Raw genomic sequence first — 14949 nt, forward strand, 5'->3', positions numbered from 1 at the left:
GGAAGAAAGCTGGGTGAACCGGGGAAGAGGGCACAGGCAGGGCCTCCATTGTGTGGGCACAAAGGGCCATATGCCTGGCAGCCTACACAAGTGTGTGTGTGTGTGTGTGTGTGTGTGTGAGGGGGGTGGGGGAGGGTTGGCTAAGAGTCCCCACCACCACTACCATTACCACTTTCAAATCCCTGGGGTCTTGCTGTCACTGGGAGTGGGGTTTGCCGAGAAAGAGGGCAGAGGGGAGCAATTTTGGTAGACAGGATTTGGAGGGTCAGGATCTGTTGTAACTAGGGATGGAAGGAACCATGGACAGCTATGGCCTGATGGGAGGGGGTTGGAGGAGGAAGGGAGAGGTGAGATGCCAGAGCCGCCCTCACCTGGTGCCCCCAAACTACCCCTCCCATATCCCACTGGCCCATTTGCTGGGATTTGGAGGATAATAAAATGAGGGCCCCAAGCCGGGAGCTCTTCTAGCCTTCCCTCCCCCCCCCCCCCATGTTTGTTAGCCCTGGAGCTATCACTTACCCCTCCACCCTCAGCCTGGGGACTCCTTGTCTCTGACAGTCTCTTCTCCCAGCTCCTGGTCCTCTTTCCCTTCCCCCTCACACTCCCTACCTCCTTCCTTTCCTGTCCTGCTGGAGCCCAGCAACAGCGAGGCCAATTGATTAACTGAAGAAATTCAGAGCTAGCAATAGAACAGCTGCAGCTGCCCCCTCTCACCACCCCCAGCCCCTGAGGGATCCCTGAGGGGAGGGGCCCAGTAACCCCTTCTGCTTTCCCTCTGGCAAAGTGAAGAGAGAGGGAGGCAGGGAGTTCAGAGGACTGTGACTGTTGCACAAAGCACTTGGGGCCAGGAATGGAAGACACAGGTTCTAGTCCCAGTCCACCATCATGTGTGAGTCCCATCACCCTTGTGGATAGCCTTTAAAACAAAAGTGTTAGATTCAATACTTTCTGTATTCTCTTCCAACTCTTGACACTTATAGTCCCCAGATTCTCCCTAGCCTCAGTTCAGCGCTCCCTCTTGCCATGCTCTGAGCAAAGCACATTTCAATCTAATTGAAATGGGGAAGGAAAGATATCAACTCTCCTCCCTAAAGTCTAATGCAAACCTCTCTTGCTGCTGATGGCATTCTGTGCTCATCACAGATGAAAATGGCACTGTTCAGAGACTGAAGGACATCTCAGAATTTTCTTCTCACTCTCTGCATTCAGCCTTCTCAGACGTCCTTAAGTTTGGAAAGGATCTTGGAAACCACCTAGGCAGGAATGTGCTCCCTGGTATCACTGCATGTGGTTGAGTCTCAGGCCTGTCCTCCTCCTTAAGGCTGGCCTTTCCATTGCGGGACAGTTCCAGATGTTGCAAAGTTTTTCTTGGAATTAAAATCTGCTTTCCTATAACTTCCACCTATTGGTCCTGGTTCTGACTCCTGGGGCCACACAGAATGTCTGTTTTGTTTATTCTTTCAACATTTGAAGATGGGTATCCCAGTGCCCCTAAATCTACTCTTGTAAAGATACATATGCTAAGTTTTTCAATTATTCCTTCTGTGAAGTAGTCACCATGCCTTTAGTCTTCTTGGCCACACAATTCTAACTGCTCTCTAATTTATAAATGTTCCATTAAAATGTGGGGTCCATAGAAAGTCACCTGTCAGGCCAGGTCATTTCAGGGAGGCAGAGGGGCCTTGGCAATATAGTACATGAAGAACCTGGGTTTGAACTTTATGCCCACACCTAGCTGTGTGACCTTAGGTAAAACCCTTCTCTTCTCTGGGCTTTAGTTTCTTCATCTATAAATTGATTTTAGGTCCTTTCCAGGATTCCTTCGATACTCCTTCAGCACTCCTTTTTATCCCTTTCCTTATTCCACTCTTAGTCTTAGGTCCTCCATCGTGCTGTCCCCAGTATCTTAAGGTTGGGGAACACAAAATGGGCCAAGAACTGAGATTGCAAGGAATTTTGACCCAGCTTAGAGGCAACAGTGGGGAAGGCAATGTTTCATTCCATGGCTTTCCCCAGCAGTGTTGGACCCACAGACATATGTTTAACTTGGGTTCCACTAGGGCATTCAGCTTCTTCTCAGGCCCATAGAGAGCTGGACTAGAAGCACATCAGAGGGGTCAGAAAGTGTCTGTCACTCGTTGAGTACCAAGATAGAGGTACATGGGACTTCAGGTGGGGAGGTCTGAGACCTGTGTGTTATACCTCCCCTTACACCTCTTTACTCGGTGGTCCTTTCTTCTCTATGTCTTCATTTACCCACCAGACTGAGCTCTCATGATCCCATCAGAAGAGCCATCAAAGCCTAGACCCCTCAGTGCCACCCTACCATAACCGCAGGCCACCTTCCCAACCCAATCAAATGATCCAAGCCATACCTGGTGCTAGAATGAGGTCACTTTAATTTTTCTTTTTGTATGAAGTCAGAAATGCAAACAGGAGGGAATCACACACAGGACACAGGACACAGACCCCTAGGGCCCACTTTTGGGGGTATTAGGAAGAAGTGAGAGTCATGGGGGAGGGCTGGAGAGAGAAAAGAGGCCGGCGGTACTGGGGTGGGATTGTCTGGGGATGGAGGGCTCTGAGGAAGGATCCAGGATCCCTGGAGCTAGAAGAGAGGCACCATCCCAGCGGACTAAGGTGTCAAAACAGATGGATGTGAGGAAGGGATGTGGGTGTGGTGAGCAAAGGCGATCCCCACACACACTCAGAGTTGCAGAAGGAGCACAAAAGGGACTGGAGTAATCAGGGAGGAAGTAAGAGGACCTGACTGGGGCAGCCAGGGCCCCTCACTCTGCCACAAAGTGCACAACTCAGCAATAAATAGTAATATTTATAAATAAATAAGTAAATAAATAGATGAATAAATAAATAAATACATACATACATAATATCCTTGTAGAGCTAAGAGTTTGGTGTGAGGGAGGAGGAGCATGGTAAGTGCAGTGAGCTCATTTCTTCTACACAGGTCCTAGGGCCCTTGTTCTACTGCTCACCCTGGGCTACAGTGAGCAGGTAGGGCTCAGCAATGTGGGGGGCTCAGCAACGGGGAGGGTGGGGGCAGAAATCCTGGAGGTGGAATGGGTGGGGGTCTCTTCCCTTGCTGAAGGCAGCTTAAGGTAGGAGAAAATATATAATCGACAGGCCGTAGGGCCTGGAGAGCTGAGCTTTCCCAGGAGGCAATGATAGGGCACACCTTGGAGCTGAGGAAGAACTGGTGTGGGTTTGCACATTTTTGTAGTGGGCTGGGATGGAGGAAGCAGATGTGAGATCTAGCCCACCCATTCCCTGGGCTGAGTTTGGGGACATCATCCCCCACCACAGGATCTAGGTTTCCCCTTCTCTAACTGCACCCAGGAAGGGAGAAAAATGGGATGGTCGGGGTTGGGAGGCAGCAGGCAGGGAGCCAAATAGCTCAGAGAGGGCAAGGCACTCACTACCAAGTAAGATCCAAGGTCTGCATGTGCTAAGCCTCAGGAACAAAACAGAAAACAGTAAGAGTTTTTCCATAATTTTGGCTACTGAGATTCCTCTCACAGGGAACTCACCCGGCCCCTCCTCCCCAGATCCCTCTGCCCAACTAAACTGAGATCTCTGAGGAAGAAGCTCACCCCACTCTGAACCCAGCCTCCCTCTTCCTGTTCTGATGCCCCCTCCCTACCATGGGCAGGAGAAGCTGGCACAGGGAGGAAGGAGGATGGGAGACAAGGGGTGGGTCTGGGGTCTCTGAAAATTTGCACGTGGGGTAGAGAGACAAGCAGCCCATGAGAGAGCTAGGGGGACCCACGTGTGGCTGGCTTAGTAAATCCAACAAGGACTGTGTACTGACCTCCCAAGCAGACACTTCTAACCAGCTGGACCCCAACCACCAACTGTAGGAGGTGCCCATGAGAACAGTCCTAGGATGCCTGGGTCTGTAATAGAAAGAAGCCTTCACGACAAGCGGAGAGGAGAGGGCACTCTGCCTGGGCCTGGGGCTGGGGGACTCCATGCCAAGGTACAGGGCTGGGGAGGAGATGGCGGTTCTAGGCAGTGGGCTTCGAGAAGGGACCTAGAGAGACCAGGGGAGGAGGGGCACATCCAGGACTCCTTCAGACATCCAGTACGTGGTTCAGGTAGGAGATGTAGCAGATGGCCAGGCGCAGGATCTCAATCTTGGAGAGCTTCTTGTCTGGGGGCAGTGTGGGCAGCAGCTTGCGCAGCTCTGCGAAAGCCAGGTTGAAGGCCTCCACACGAATTCGCTCCCGCGTGGCGTGGGCAGTGCGGTACTTGGCTGTGGCCCGGCGCCGGCGACGCCGCTCTTCCCGGCTCAAGTGCTGCAGGTCTTTCCGGCCAGGCTCTCCTGGCTCCAGGCCCCGGGCCTGGCTCCCGCCTGCACCCCCAAGCGCAGCCCCATCAGGACCTGCGCCGCCCCCACAGTCACTGAATCCTGACTCCGTCTCAGAGTGGGTGGGAGCCAGGTCCAGCTGCATGGTGTCTGAGTTGAGCATCATGATGGAAGCTCCCTGCCCGGTGAGATCAGGATACCCGCCCCACCCCTCCCTCTGGAAGCCTGAAAGCTGGTTGTGGGAGGGGCAGGAAGGGCCTGGGATGTTGGGGTCTGCCACTGAGCTTGAGAAGTCAGCGCCACTTCAGGGTTCCATGGTCATGGTTCCAGCTGAAAAGCCTGAAAGAGAGAAGGGGAAATTGATAGGGAGGAAGAAGGGACAGCTCAGAGATGGGGAGGGCATGAGGAAGGTGTGCAATTGGCTGGGAGGGGGGAGGTACTGTAAGTGTGGGGGAAGAATCACAGAAACAGGGGAGGGGTGAGAGAGGGGGCAGAAGGAGATACAGGCAGGTGGACCCTTGTAAAAGAGTATGAGGAAGGATGGTAAGAAGGAAGAGAATCCAGAAAGTGAGCGGCAGGGAAGGAGAAGTGACGAGGAGGACATGGGGCAGGATAAAACTGAGTAAGAGGATTAACAACCTAAATGTAAGACCTAAAACTATACAGTTGCTAGAAGAAAACACAGGGGAAATCTTCATGACATTGGACTTCGCATTTATTTATTGGCTATGACACCAAAAGCACAGGCAACAAAAAGCAAAAATAGACAAATGGGACTACAGCAAACTTAATATTTGTGCATCAAAGGACACAGTCAACAGAATGAAAAGGCCACCTACAGAATGGGAGAAAATATTTGCAAATCATACAAGGTCTGACAATTAGGTTCGCGAATTCATCCTAGAAAAAGTGCTTACATACCTCATTGCTGAGTATCACTATGGTCACCTTTGAAGTATTCCCCTTGGGAAACTATGCACTGACACCAGACCCTAGTCCACCCTTCAAAGCCATTTTGGAACTCTTTTTCTGCAATGGCCATCAGAGCTGTCGTCATATTACCCTTGATATCCTGAATGTCATCGAAATGTCTTCCTTGCAATATTTCCTTTATCTTTGGGTAAAGAAAGAAGTCATTGGAGGCCAGACCAGGTGAGTAGGGAGGGTGTTCCAATACAGTTACATGTTTGCTGGCTAAAAACTCCCTCACAGACAGTGCGGTGTGAGCTGCCGCTTTGTTGTGATGCAATAGCCATGAATTGTTGGCGAAAAGTTCAGGTCATCTAACTTTTTCACACAGTCTTTTCAGCACTTCGAAATAGTAAACTTGGTTAACTGTTCGTTCAGTTGGTACAAATTCATAATGAATAATCCCTCTGATATCTAAAAGGGTTAGCAACAGTGTTGCAACAAGTTCGCAAACTTAATTGTCACACCTCGTATATTTGATAAGGGGTTAAAATCCGGAATATTATAAAAAAACTACAACTGAACAAAACTACAGCTGAACTATTAAAAAATGGACAAAGAACTTGACTAGACATTTCTCCAAAGATGATATACAAATGGCCGACAAACTTATGAAAAGAAGCTAACATCATTAATCATTAGAGAAATGCAAATCAAAACCACAATGAAATATCACCTCACACTCATTAGGATGGATGCTTTCAAAAACACAGACAATAACAAGTGTTGAGGATATGGAGAAATTAGACCCTTATATTCTGTTGGTGGGATTGTAAAATTGTGCAACTACTATGGAAAACGGTATAGAGGAATATATCCAAAAGAATTAAAATTGGGAGGAAAAAAAGAATTGCAATCAGGACCTCGGAGAGATATCTACCATGCAGTGTTCCCTGCAGCATTATTCACAACTGCCAAAGTATGAGAACAACCCAAAGTCCACTGACTAATGAATGAATAAAAAGTGGTGTATGCATACAATAGAGGTCAGCCTTAAAAAGGAAGGAAATCCTGTCACATGCTAGCCACACGGATGAACGTTGATGACATTCTGCTAAGTGAAATAAGTCAGTCACAAAAAGACACACGTATGTTTCCACTTATATAAGGTATCTAGCCAACTTCATAAAAACAGAAAGTAGAATGGTGGTTACCAGGGGCTGGGGGAGGGTGGAAGCGGAGGTGTTGTGCCATGGGCGTAGAGTTTCAGATTTGCAAGATGAAAAGTTCTAGAGATCTGTTTCACAGAAATGTAAATATACTTAACACTATCGAACTGCACACTTAAAATGGTAAATTTTATGTTGTGTTTTTTTACCACAATAAATTTTTGTTTTAATTAAAAGAAAAAAATAACTGAACGAGATTGAAGCCACAGCTCCAAGAGAAGTTAGCTGTGACTCTAAACCTTTCTGAGTTGTGAGGAGAGAACTACTAGCCTTGGCCCTGTGATTTCCTCCCTCCCAGGGCCCCTCTCCACCCATTCTGCTTCTCTGTGTTGGGGTAGGGGGAGGACAGGATAAACACGCAGATTGCCCATTGTAGAGTGGACTGGGACATATGGAGCTCGGCACAGCTGCCCCAGCTCAGTCCCTCCTAGCCCACCCCCCGACTCCCAAACACGACCACTGCAGACACCAGATCCTACCACCCTGTACACTAGAATCAGGGGAAAGTATCTCATCTGGCCACAATCCCCTTGGTCAGGACCAGCTCTTTCCTCTAGCTCTGTTCTCAACACACTCAGCCCTTCCTATGCAAGGAAGATTGGAGAAAAGGAACATAATCAGCTTTCTACTTTGCACCCTCCCACAGCCCAAGCTCAGTTCAGACATGGCCTACAGAAGAGGATGTGGACAGCTTCTTGAAGCCACCATTATTGGGCTTGGCTAAGGTTTGCTTGTCCCTGGGACCAGAGGAGTTCAAGGTAAGGCACAGGAACATAGCCTGGGAAGGATGAAGAGGTGCTGCTTTAGGGGGTGTTAAGCAGGAACAGTGGGCCACTCACTGTGTGCTCAGCTGGACTTAATAGCCAGAAACAGAAGCACTGTGGCTCCCTCATAGTCTCCATCTCCCCTTTCTTACCAGCCCTCGCTCTCCTGCCTCACAGGGGTCAGGACCTCACAGCCTTGCCCCACCCCACTGCACAGAAGACAGGCTCAATTGTAGTCGACACAAATATTTACCAAGCTCTGGGGGGAGGGGGTAGCAGTGCAAGGTCATCAACATCTGACTGACATGTACACACACAACCATAACAAAACAGAAGGTGATTAGTCCTGAAATTTAGAACACACTCCATATTCTGGGGTCCAAAGGAACAAGCGGGGATGGCAATAGTGTGGGAGGCCCCAAAATCAGTACCTTCTGATACACATTCAGTGCCCCAACTCCCCTCCCCTATGCTTCAGGAATCCAGCTGTGGGGTTCTCAACACATCTATCACAGCTCGATTGTCCCTCTGCTTGGTCCCCAAGTTCCTGCATCCCTGATCACTTTGCCATGCCCTCCCTTCCCTTCTGTCTGCTGCCAATCTGATACCTGGCCCATCTCCACCTGGCCCCACTGTCCTCCCCAGCTCCAGTCCTGGCAGCAGCTTCTATTTACCCATTAGTCCTCACCCCAAAATCCACTTCTGGTCTCAAAGTTCCAGGCTCCGAGGATCAGAGAGAGCAGCAATTCCAAGCATTCAGGACAGGACTTTCTGCCCCCAATTCTGCCGTCTCCAACCCAATTGAAAATAGGTAGACACAGAGTTAAAGGGGAGAAGTGGGGAAGAGGGAAGTGCAGGGCAGAGAAACACAGCGCACTAGAGAGAGAACTAAAGAGAGGCTCTGGGAGGGGACTTGAGCCAGAGAGTGGGAGGGATACGCCCACCCCTCCCAGCCCGTTTCCCCCTTTACCTAGGAGGACCCTGTGAGGGGATCCAAGCTGGCAGAACAGGGGCAGCGTTGACAGCCCCAGTCTTCTCTGGCTGCTCAGAGCTCATCCGTCTGCAAAGTTAGTGACCAGCTTTCTAGAGCCCTCAGGGGCAGCGCGATGTGGCTGTACAGGCTCCGGGGCAGATGAGAGGGGTACACATGGTGTGGATATAGAGCCCAGGTGGAGGGGGTGGGCTTGGCCAGGTACTGGGGCTACCAGCACTCACACACAAGCCAGCGCACACACTCACAGACACATACACACCTGAGCTGGCCCAGCCCTATATATATATATATATATATATATATATGTATGTATGTGTATATATATGTATATATATATGGAGATACACACACACACCCCCAGCTCTCCATTGGCTGGCTTAGGCTCCCCCCCTCATCAATATTAAACAGGCATGCCAGGCAGCCATTGGCAGAGAGACCTGGGAACCCTCTTGGGAGCTGGGGGCAGGGGCTGGCCCTGGGGTGGGGGGGTGGGGACAGGGAGTGGGGGAGCAGGGACATCTGTTCTCCATGCATATTTCATAAGCAAGAAATGGAGAGCTGGGGAAGGGGTGGGGCTGGGGCGAGAGCCAGGGCAGGATCACAGATGAACCCCTCACTCTCTCACACCAGAGGCGGCAGGGACAGAGACCCCCAGCAAGCCCGACTTAAGTGCCAGGGTCCCACTCTGAGTCCCAGTGTGACTTTGACAGCTCCTTCCCTTGTCTCCTTTTCCTGGGGAAGAAGGCTCTCCAAGGTACAACAGGAAATCTAGAAAAGCACAAGTGGACAGCACTAAAACACAGAAAAGGACCCATGAGTCCTTGCCCTCACCAAGCTCTCATCCTTCATAAAGCTGGTACCCAACAGCCCCCTTCCAGGCTGCCTGTGGCCACTGTTCAGTCCCCTGCTCTCATCACCCTGACTCAATCACCCCAGGCCGTCTTATCCCAGCCCCCATTCTCCCACCTACCTCATCACAGGGGGTGGTATTAGATTCCTGACACAGATCCCACAAGGAGCTTTTCTAGGCTACCCAGCCCAACCTGACCCATTGGGAATTAGGGGCTCTTAGGAGGAAAGAAGACAGGGCTAAAAGGAATGAAGTGGATTAGAGAGGAAGAACATGCATTGGAAGGACACTGGCAGAGGAAGCAGGGCAGCCCGGGCAGGCTTCACATATGCTGGGGCATCTAAAGAGCAATAAGAAAACTAGATACAAAATTATATGCAAATGAGCAGTGATTAAGTTCCTATCACTAGCTCAGCTGCCTCCAGACTATGTGTGTTTCAGGGTGGCAGGCGCTGGTACCAAGGGAAGCACAGCGAGGGAATGGGCTGGATGTCTGTATCTTAAGTTCTCTCCCCTGCTCAGCTATTGAGTGTCTTCATTGAACCTTTGTGAATATCCAGAAGGAACTATGGCTGGGAGGACTGCAAAGATAGCATGCTACAGTGAAGAAAGCCCTGTCGGCTGTGTGACCTCCAACAAGTAAGGTAACCTCTTGAGCCTCAACTGTCCTTTTCTGTAAAATGGGGTTAATTCTAGCTGCTTCTTAGGTTGCCATGGAGATTAAGTGAGATAAGGTTTGTGAGCAGGTCCAGATCTCAGTAGTACCACACCCCACCTTCAGGCTGTTGGAGGCATTTGCCATTTCCCTCTTGCTGATCAACATTTTCTGGACTTCCTCCAGAGTGAGGCATTCTCTAAGGGAAGTTCTATAATTCCTCCCCAAGCTCCCCCACCCCCAGGTCTGGGAGGTGCCAACTCCCACCTGGGCAGGCCCAGACAGGTGCCCAGGCACCAGCAGATGGGCTGAGCTGGAGGGGAAAGGAGGCTTGAGGAGGGGGGTTGGGGGGGCTGGGGATCAGGTGGCATCTCAGTTCTTGCATCATCATTGCCATGGTACTGATTAAAAACCAATCTCCACCTAATGAGCCCCCAGCAACAACAGTTCTACCTCCCCCATGCTCCTGCCCTCCACCCCAGCTAAGAAATTGGGAGACTGAGAGACTCAGGCGAGCATGCCATGAGGGAGAGACACAAACAAATACGAGATGGAGAGGAAGTAGAGGAAATGAAGGGGGAGAGATGGGGCGAGACTGAGACCCAGAGAAGAGAGAGAAAGATGAGAAAACAGAGTCATTGGGTAACAGACATATAGTCACGGGGAGATGGAGACAGAGAAGACAGAGATTTTGAAAAAAAGAGAGAGGATGGGAGCAGAATTGCCAGGTTGCCAAAGTTTTGTAGGAGACCAAGAGGTGCAAGATATGGCAGGGGGGCAGGGACATGAGAAAGACCTGAAAAGAGACCATTAAAGAGACACAGACCTGGGCGATACACAAATGTGGAAAAACACAGATGTTCAGGGATGGATAGATACGGATACTGGGAGAGTGTCCTGAGTATCAGGAGGATAGGGTGGAGGAGACCTATAGACAAGGGAGAGGCAGAGCACAGACAGTTCTGAAGCATAAAAATTACTCCAGACGAGACAAGGCGGGGAGACACGATAAACAGAACTATAGAGATAAGGGACTGCTACTGTTCCCAAAGGGTGAGACATTGAGGAAAACAGAAGCAGAACCTAGAGACCCTGGAAGCAGAAGGGAACCATGGCAAGAGGGGTGGCAGTGTGTGGAGAAGGGAGAAACAAGATCCCTGTTCCCAGCCTCCCTCCTTTCGGGCCCTTTAGCTCACATCCTTTGACCCTGTAACCTTCAGCCTTGAAGCACTCGGTCCATACTGTCCCCAGTCCAAGCTGAGGTTTCATGGTAAAAAGGGGTCCGGGAGTGCTCTGGGACCACCTCCTCCTCCTGTGCACCTGGGGTCCCCAGCAAGTCTTCACTCAAGAATTCAGGTTTTGCTCCTCCAGGGAGTAGTAAAGAGAACATAAGCATGTGATAAAAAGAAGCTAAAAGCATGGAGTGGTGTAAAGTACCACTAATTGTACTGAACTTGGGGCCAGGAGACATGTCCTGGTGACCTTGGACAAGTCACTGAACCTTGACTGAGTCTGCTTTTGTCAACTATGAAGTGGGGATAATGTTGCCTTCCACATAGGGCTTTCATCACACAAAGCACGGGAGAAAGTGCGAGGTAAATTGTGAAATGCTCACCCCAACCTTTACATCTATGCACGGTGATCTAAGTGTGGCGAGAAGTTTCCCACACACGTATATGGGGCATTATGGTTGAGGGAGGCTGAGGAGGCTCTGAGGTCAGCTCAGGTTGCCAGCACCCTGGGCTGGCCAAGGGGGAAGAACTCTGGAGTTGTGTGGGGGTCTTTGTTGAAAGCAGCAGCTGCGGATGGGGTAATGCAAATGGCTCTATGGTTATTGTCAGTTTACATTTTATAGGCGTTCTCTTTTTCAGTTGGGTACTATCTCTTTTCATATCCACACAGCCTTTGAGGTAGATTGGTGGGGAGGGAGATTGGTGTGTAGGGAAGACCCTGGGGCCTAGGCCTAGTCCTTGAGGGTGGAGGGAGGGTCTTAGGAGCTGGGAAGCAGTGGGTTTGGCAGAAGAGGGGGTGACATATGTGGGGAGCCCTGGGGACCCAACCGGGCTAGCAGGCTGGCAGGGAGAGAAGATGGCATTAACCCTCGCTGTGCCATACTGCCTGACCCTTCCTGGGAGTGGCCCTTGGCTAGGGAGCTGTGTTCTGGGTCACAGCAGCAAGGCAGGCAGAAGAAGCCAGTACGTTCTTGGGTAGCAGTTCCAAGTCTTAGATCTTCCGTCTTTGTGTTTCTCTCTTTGCCTGCTTCCACATGATCTCATCAGCCTGTCTTTCTCTTTCTACAGCTCTCCGAGCCTCTAGAAGGTGACAGCAGGTTTCCACTCTGGTTAACTACACAATCTGTCACTCTCTGCTGTCAGCCAGGATGGAAGCCCCCCTTTTCAGCATCCGGGTCCCTGAGCACTCTCGTGCCCATGGCCCCCTAGGCCTTGCCGCCTTTGTCTCTTAAGGCAGCCTCTCCTTTCTTCATTCTCCACTCACCTCTCCTCAGCTCAGAGCCCATCTCCAATCTCATTATGACCTCCGATCACTGCAGGCCCCGCCCCCCCGCCCCCCCCCCCCCCCCCCCCCCGCGCCTCTTCTCTTCCCTCCCCCATCCATCTGTCTTCCCTAAAGCTCTCTTCTTTGTGTCCACCCATCTGTCACCATCAGCTCTGGGCCCACTCCTCTCCTAGCCACGCCTATCTGGCCTTTCTCCCCTCAGGCTCCGTTCTGTTCCCAGGTTCTCTCGAAGCATTCCCAGTCTCCCTCTCCTCCTTCAGCCCTACTTGGTATCCCTACTTCCTATATCCCATGACCAGTTTGTTATTTCCGGAAATCTTCTTTCATCTATTTCTCCTTCTTTCCCTCTAGTTTCTCTAACTTCTCCTCAGTTGATGGGGGGGGGGGGGGAGAGTGGGGCCTCTAGGGCCCGAGGTCCCAGCCCCTGAGCAGCCAGCCAGCCTGGGCCAGAGGCTAACATTTACTCACAGTTGCATCACCATCTTAGACCTCCTGAGATGCTCCTGCATTCCTGCTCAAAGCTATCCCTGGCTGGAGATACGGGCGAGAGCTGCCCTTCTCTACGATGTGAGTGGGAGCTCCTCTACCTCTTGAGTGAGGATTCAGTTAGGAATAAACATCTGACCTGAGGCCCATTCAGACCCTGACCTTCCAAGGGTCTCTGCTTCCCAAGCTCAACTTTTTAGAACTCCTGCTTCTTTTTGCAGATGGGATGCTGAGTGACAGGCCTGTTTTTTTGTTTGTTTGTGTGTTTTTTTTAAATCACATTAGGCCACAATTTCCCTAAATTCCTACTGTCTCTGGGTTAGTGCCTCTCAGGCCTCCCTCTCTAGAATTGACTCCACCCACTGCCTTAGAAAGTTCATGAATTATCAACTTTTCAAGTCAGCCCTGCCCCCACTTTAGGATGAAAGGGAGAAAGGGAGTCCACACAGAACCAGACATCATAGCCAGGGCAGGGGGACCTCAAAGATCAGCCCAATTCCATGTTCCGTAGATGAGAACACTGGGGCCCAAGAGGGGGAGTACCCTTTTCAAGAGCATCAGGGCCCACCAGATAATCTGGTCCTGAGCACTTCCCACAACAGGTAGTTCCTCCTTACTGGCCCCACCCAAAGCAAACCCTCCATCCTCTAGACTCAGGTAGAACCTGTTTACAGCACTGATTTTGTTTTGCATGGAGTGCATGCTGCTTTGTTTATTTTGTGTCATGTCCCATCCTGCCACCTAGACTTTGGGTCTTCAATCTCTGAGGCAAGGCGGCCTATCTCATACCCTTTTATGATGCCGGGACAGTGCCTTGCCCATAGCCATGCTCAATAAATGTTTATTACTGCTGCAGCTGCCAGTGCAGATATAAGAAGTGTTCTAGTCTCAGCTCTAATTTTCTGTGTGACCTTGGCCAAGCCACATTATTCCTCTGGGCTAGTTTCCCCCATCTATCAAATGAGTTAGACCATGAACACAATTTCTAAGGTCTTATTACATGGTCTGTGGAAGAAACAAAGTCCTACTGAATAAGGTGTAATCTCGGTACACACCACCAGACTCTGGATGAAAAGAATATCCTCTCAGGATAGGCCTTTGGGAGTAGTGACCTAGATGGGACCCAGCAGTGGGAATCAGGAGAGTAAACTCTTCACTTAGAGGAGCTGGGGAGAGACACCAGCTGACAGGAAAGCCATCAGTGTTGAGGGACAAGGTGTCACAAGAGGCAAAGGCTGGGTCCTGGAGCAGGGTGGTCAGTTACTCAACTTTCCACAGGGGCTGGGTGGAAGAGAAGGTGCAATGTGAACTATCAACAGGTAGAAGGAAGGGAAGCCCTGTGGGAAAGGGAGGGGCTGGAAAATACATTTCAGAAGGCAGAGGGGTGAGCAAGGCCCAGAGCAAGTGGGAGGAGGCTAAGGAGTTAAACTCTGCAGCCCTAAGATGCTACCCGCCGGTACCACCAGTCTCCAAGGCAGGAGGGGCCTGGCGAGGAGCCAGACCAGTCTCAGAAAGGCAGCTCCAGTGGGTCTTTTGGGGGGGTGTGCCCCTTCCAGAGTCTGGCCTCCCCATGAGCCAAGGAAAGAGCTATTTTTTGGTTTTATATTTGGGGGGGGGGGGCGGCATAGCATGGAAGGCAGAAAACAAACATGTGTTGAGGATTCTTCCCGAGGCAGATTATTGCAGGGCCTGCATCTCATAACCTTCTTTCTTGCCCACCCCATCGCCTTGATTCTGCCCACTCCTCTGCTTCCCTGTTCAGCCCCCTCACTGGTATCCAGCCACTTCCCTGCTTCCTGAAACTGCCAGCAGGATGAGGGAGCTTAGGGCTCTGTCCGCTGGGAGACCTGTTGGCTGAGGGAGGCGTGGAGTCAGCCCAGATGATGGTGGCAGCTGTGCTTAGCTCCCGCCAGCACAGCACACACAGCTCCTCCAGCTCAAACTGGGAGGGGTGCAGTGGGGGGGAAGCAGCAGGGTGTATTTGCATTTCCCAGAACCCCAAACATACCCCTGGAGGAACTTGGAAAGAAACCTGGAGAAAAAACATCTCAACAGGATTCGAAAAGGTTAACCAGTCCAATCAGGAAACTAAGAGGAGGGTTTGGGATTTTGAAAATGGCAGGTTCTTTTCCATCTCTGCTGTCCTCAGGCATGTGGGAGACAGCCTCTTGGTCACGGTGGGAGGAGAAGCCTGCTTCAGGGCCACTCCTGCCGGTTC

General features: G+C 50.9%; 1 protein-coding gene across 2 annotated transcripts; it reads right to left on the reverse strand.

The window, feature by feature from the left end:
• Window positions 1-2386: 2386 nt before the first annotated feature.
• Window positions 2387-12281, reverse strand: NHLH1 (nescient helix-loop-helix 1). 2 transcript variants are annotated; one of them, XM_088801808.1, is made up of 2 exons: window positions 8200-12281; window positions 2387-4666 (listed from the first exon to the last, which is right to left on the reverse strand). In XM_088801808.1, exon 2 carries the CDS (start codon window positions 4491-4493, stop codon window positions 4092-4094), a length of 402 nt encoding a protein of 133 aa, XP_088657934.1. In that variant the 5' UTR covers window positions 4494-4666; window positions 8200-12281; the 3' UTR covers window positions 2387-4091. The 2 variants fall into 2 exon arrangements, 1 of the variants encoding a protein (XP_088657934.1); XR_016022783.1 differs by lacking the exon at window positions 2387-4666 and adding an exon at window positions 5025-8019.
• Window positions 12282-14949: the final 2668 nt, after the last annotated feature.

Source organism: Rhinolophus sinicus, chromosome 11, assembly GCF_057876585.1.
Source record: "Rhinolophus sinicus isolate RSI-liver-muscle chromosome 11, RSI-T2T, whole genome shotgun sequence".
NCBI classification, from domain to species: domain Eukaryota; kingdom Metazoa; phylum Chordata; class Mammalia; order Chiroptera; family Rhinolophidae; genus Rhinolophus; species Rhinolophus sinicus.

Coding starts and splice junctions, on each gene's coding strand:
- NHLH1 (XM_088801808.1), bottom strand. CDS start 4,493: ATGATGCTCAACTCAGACACCATGCAGCTGGACCTGGCTCCCACCCAC.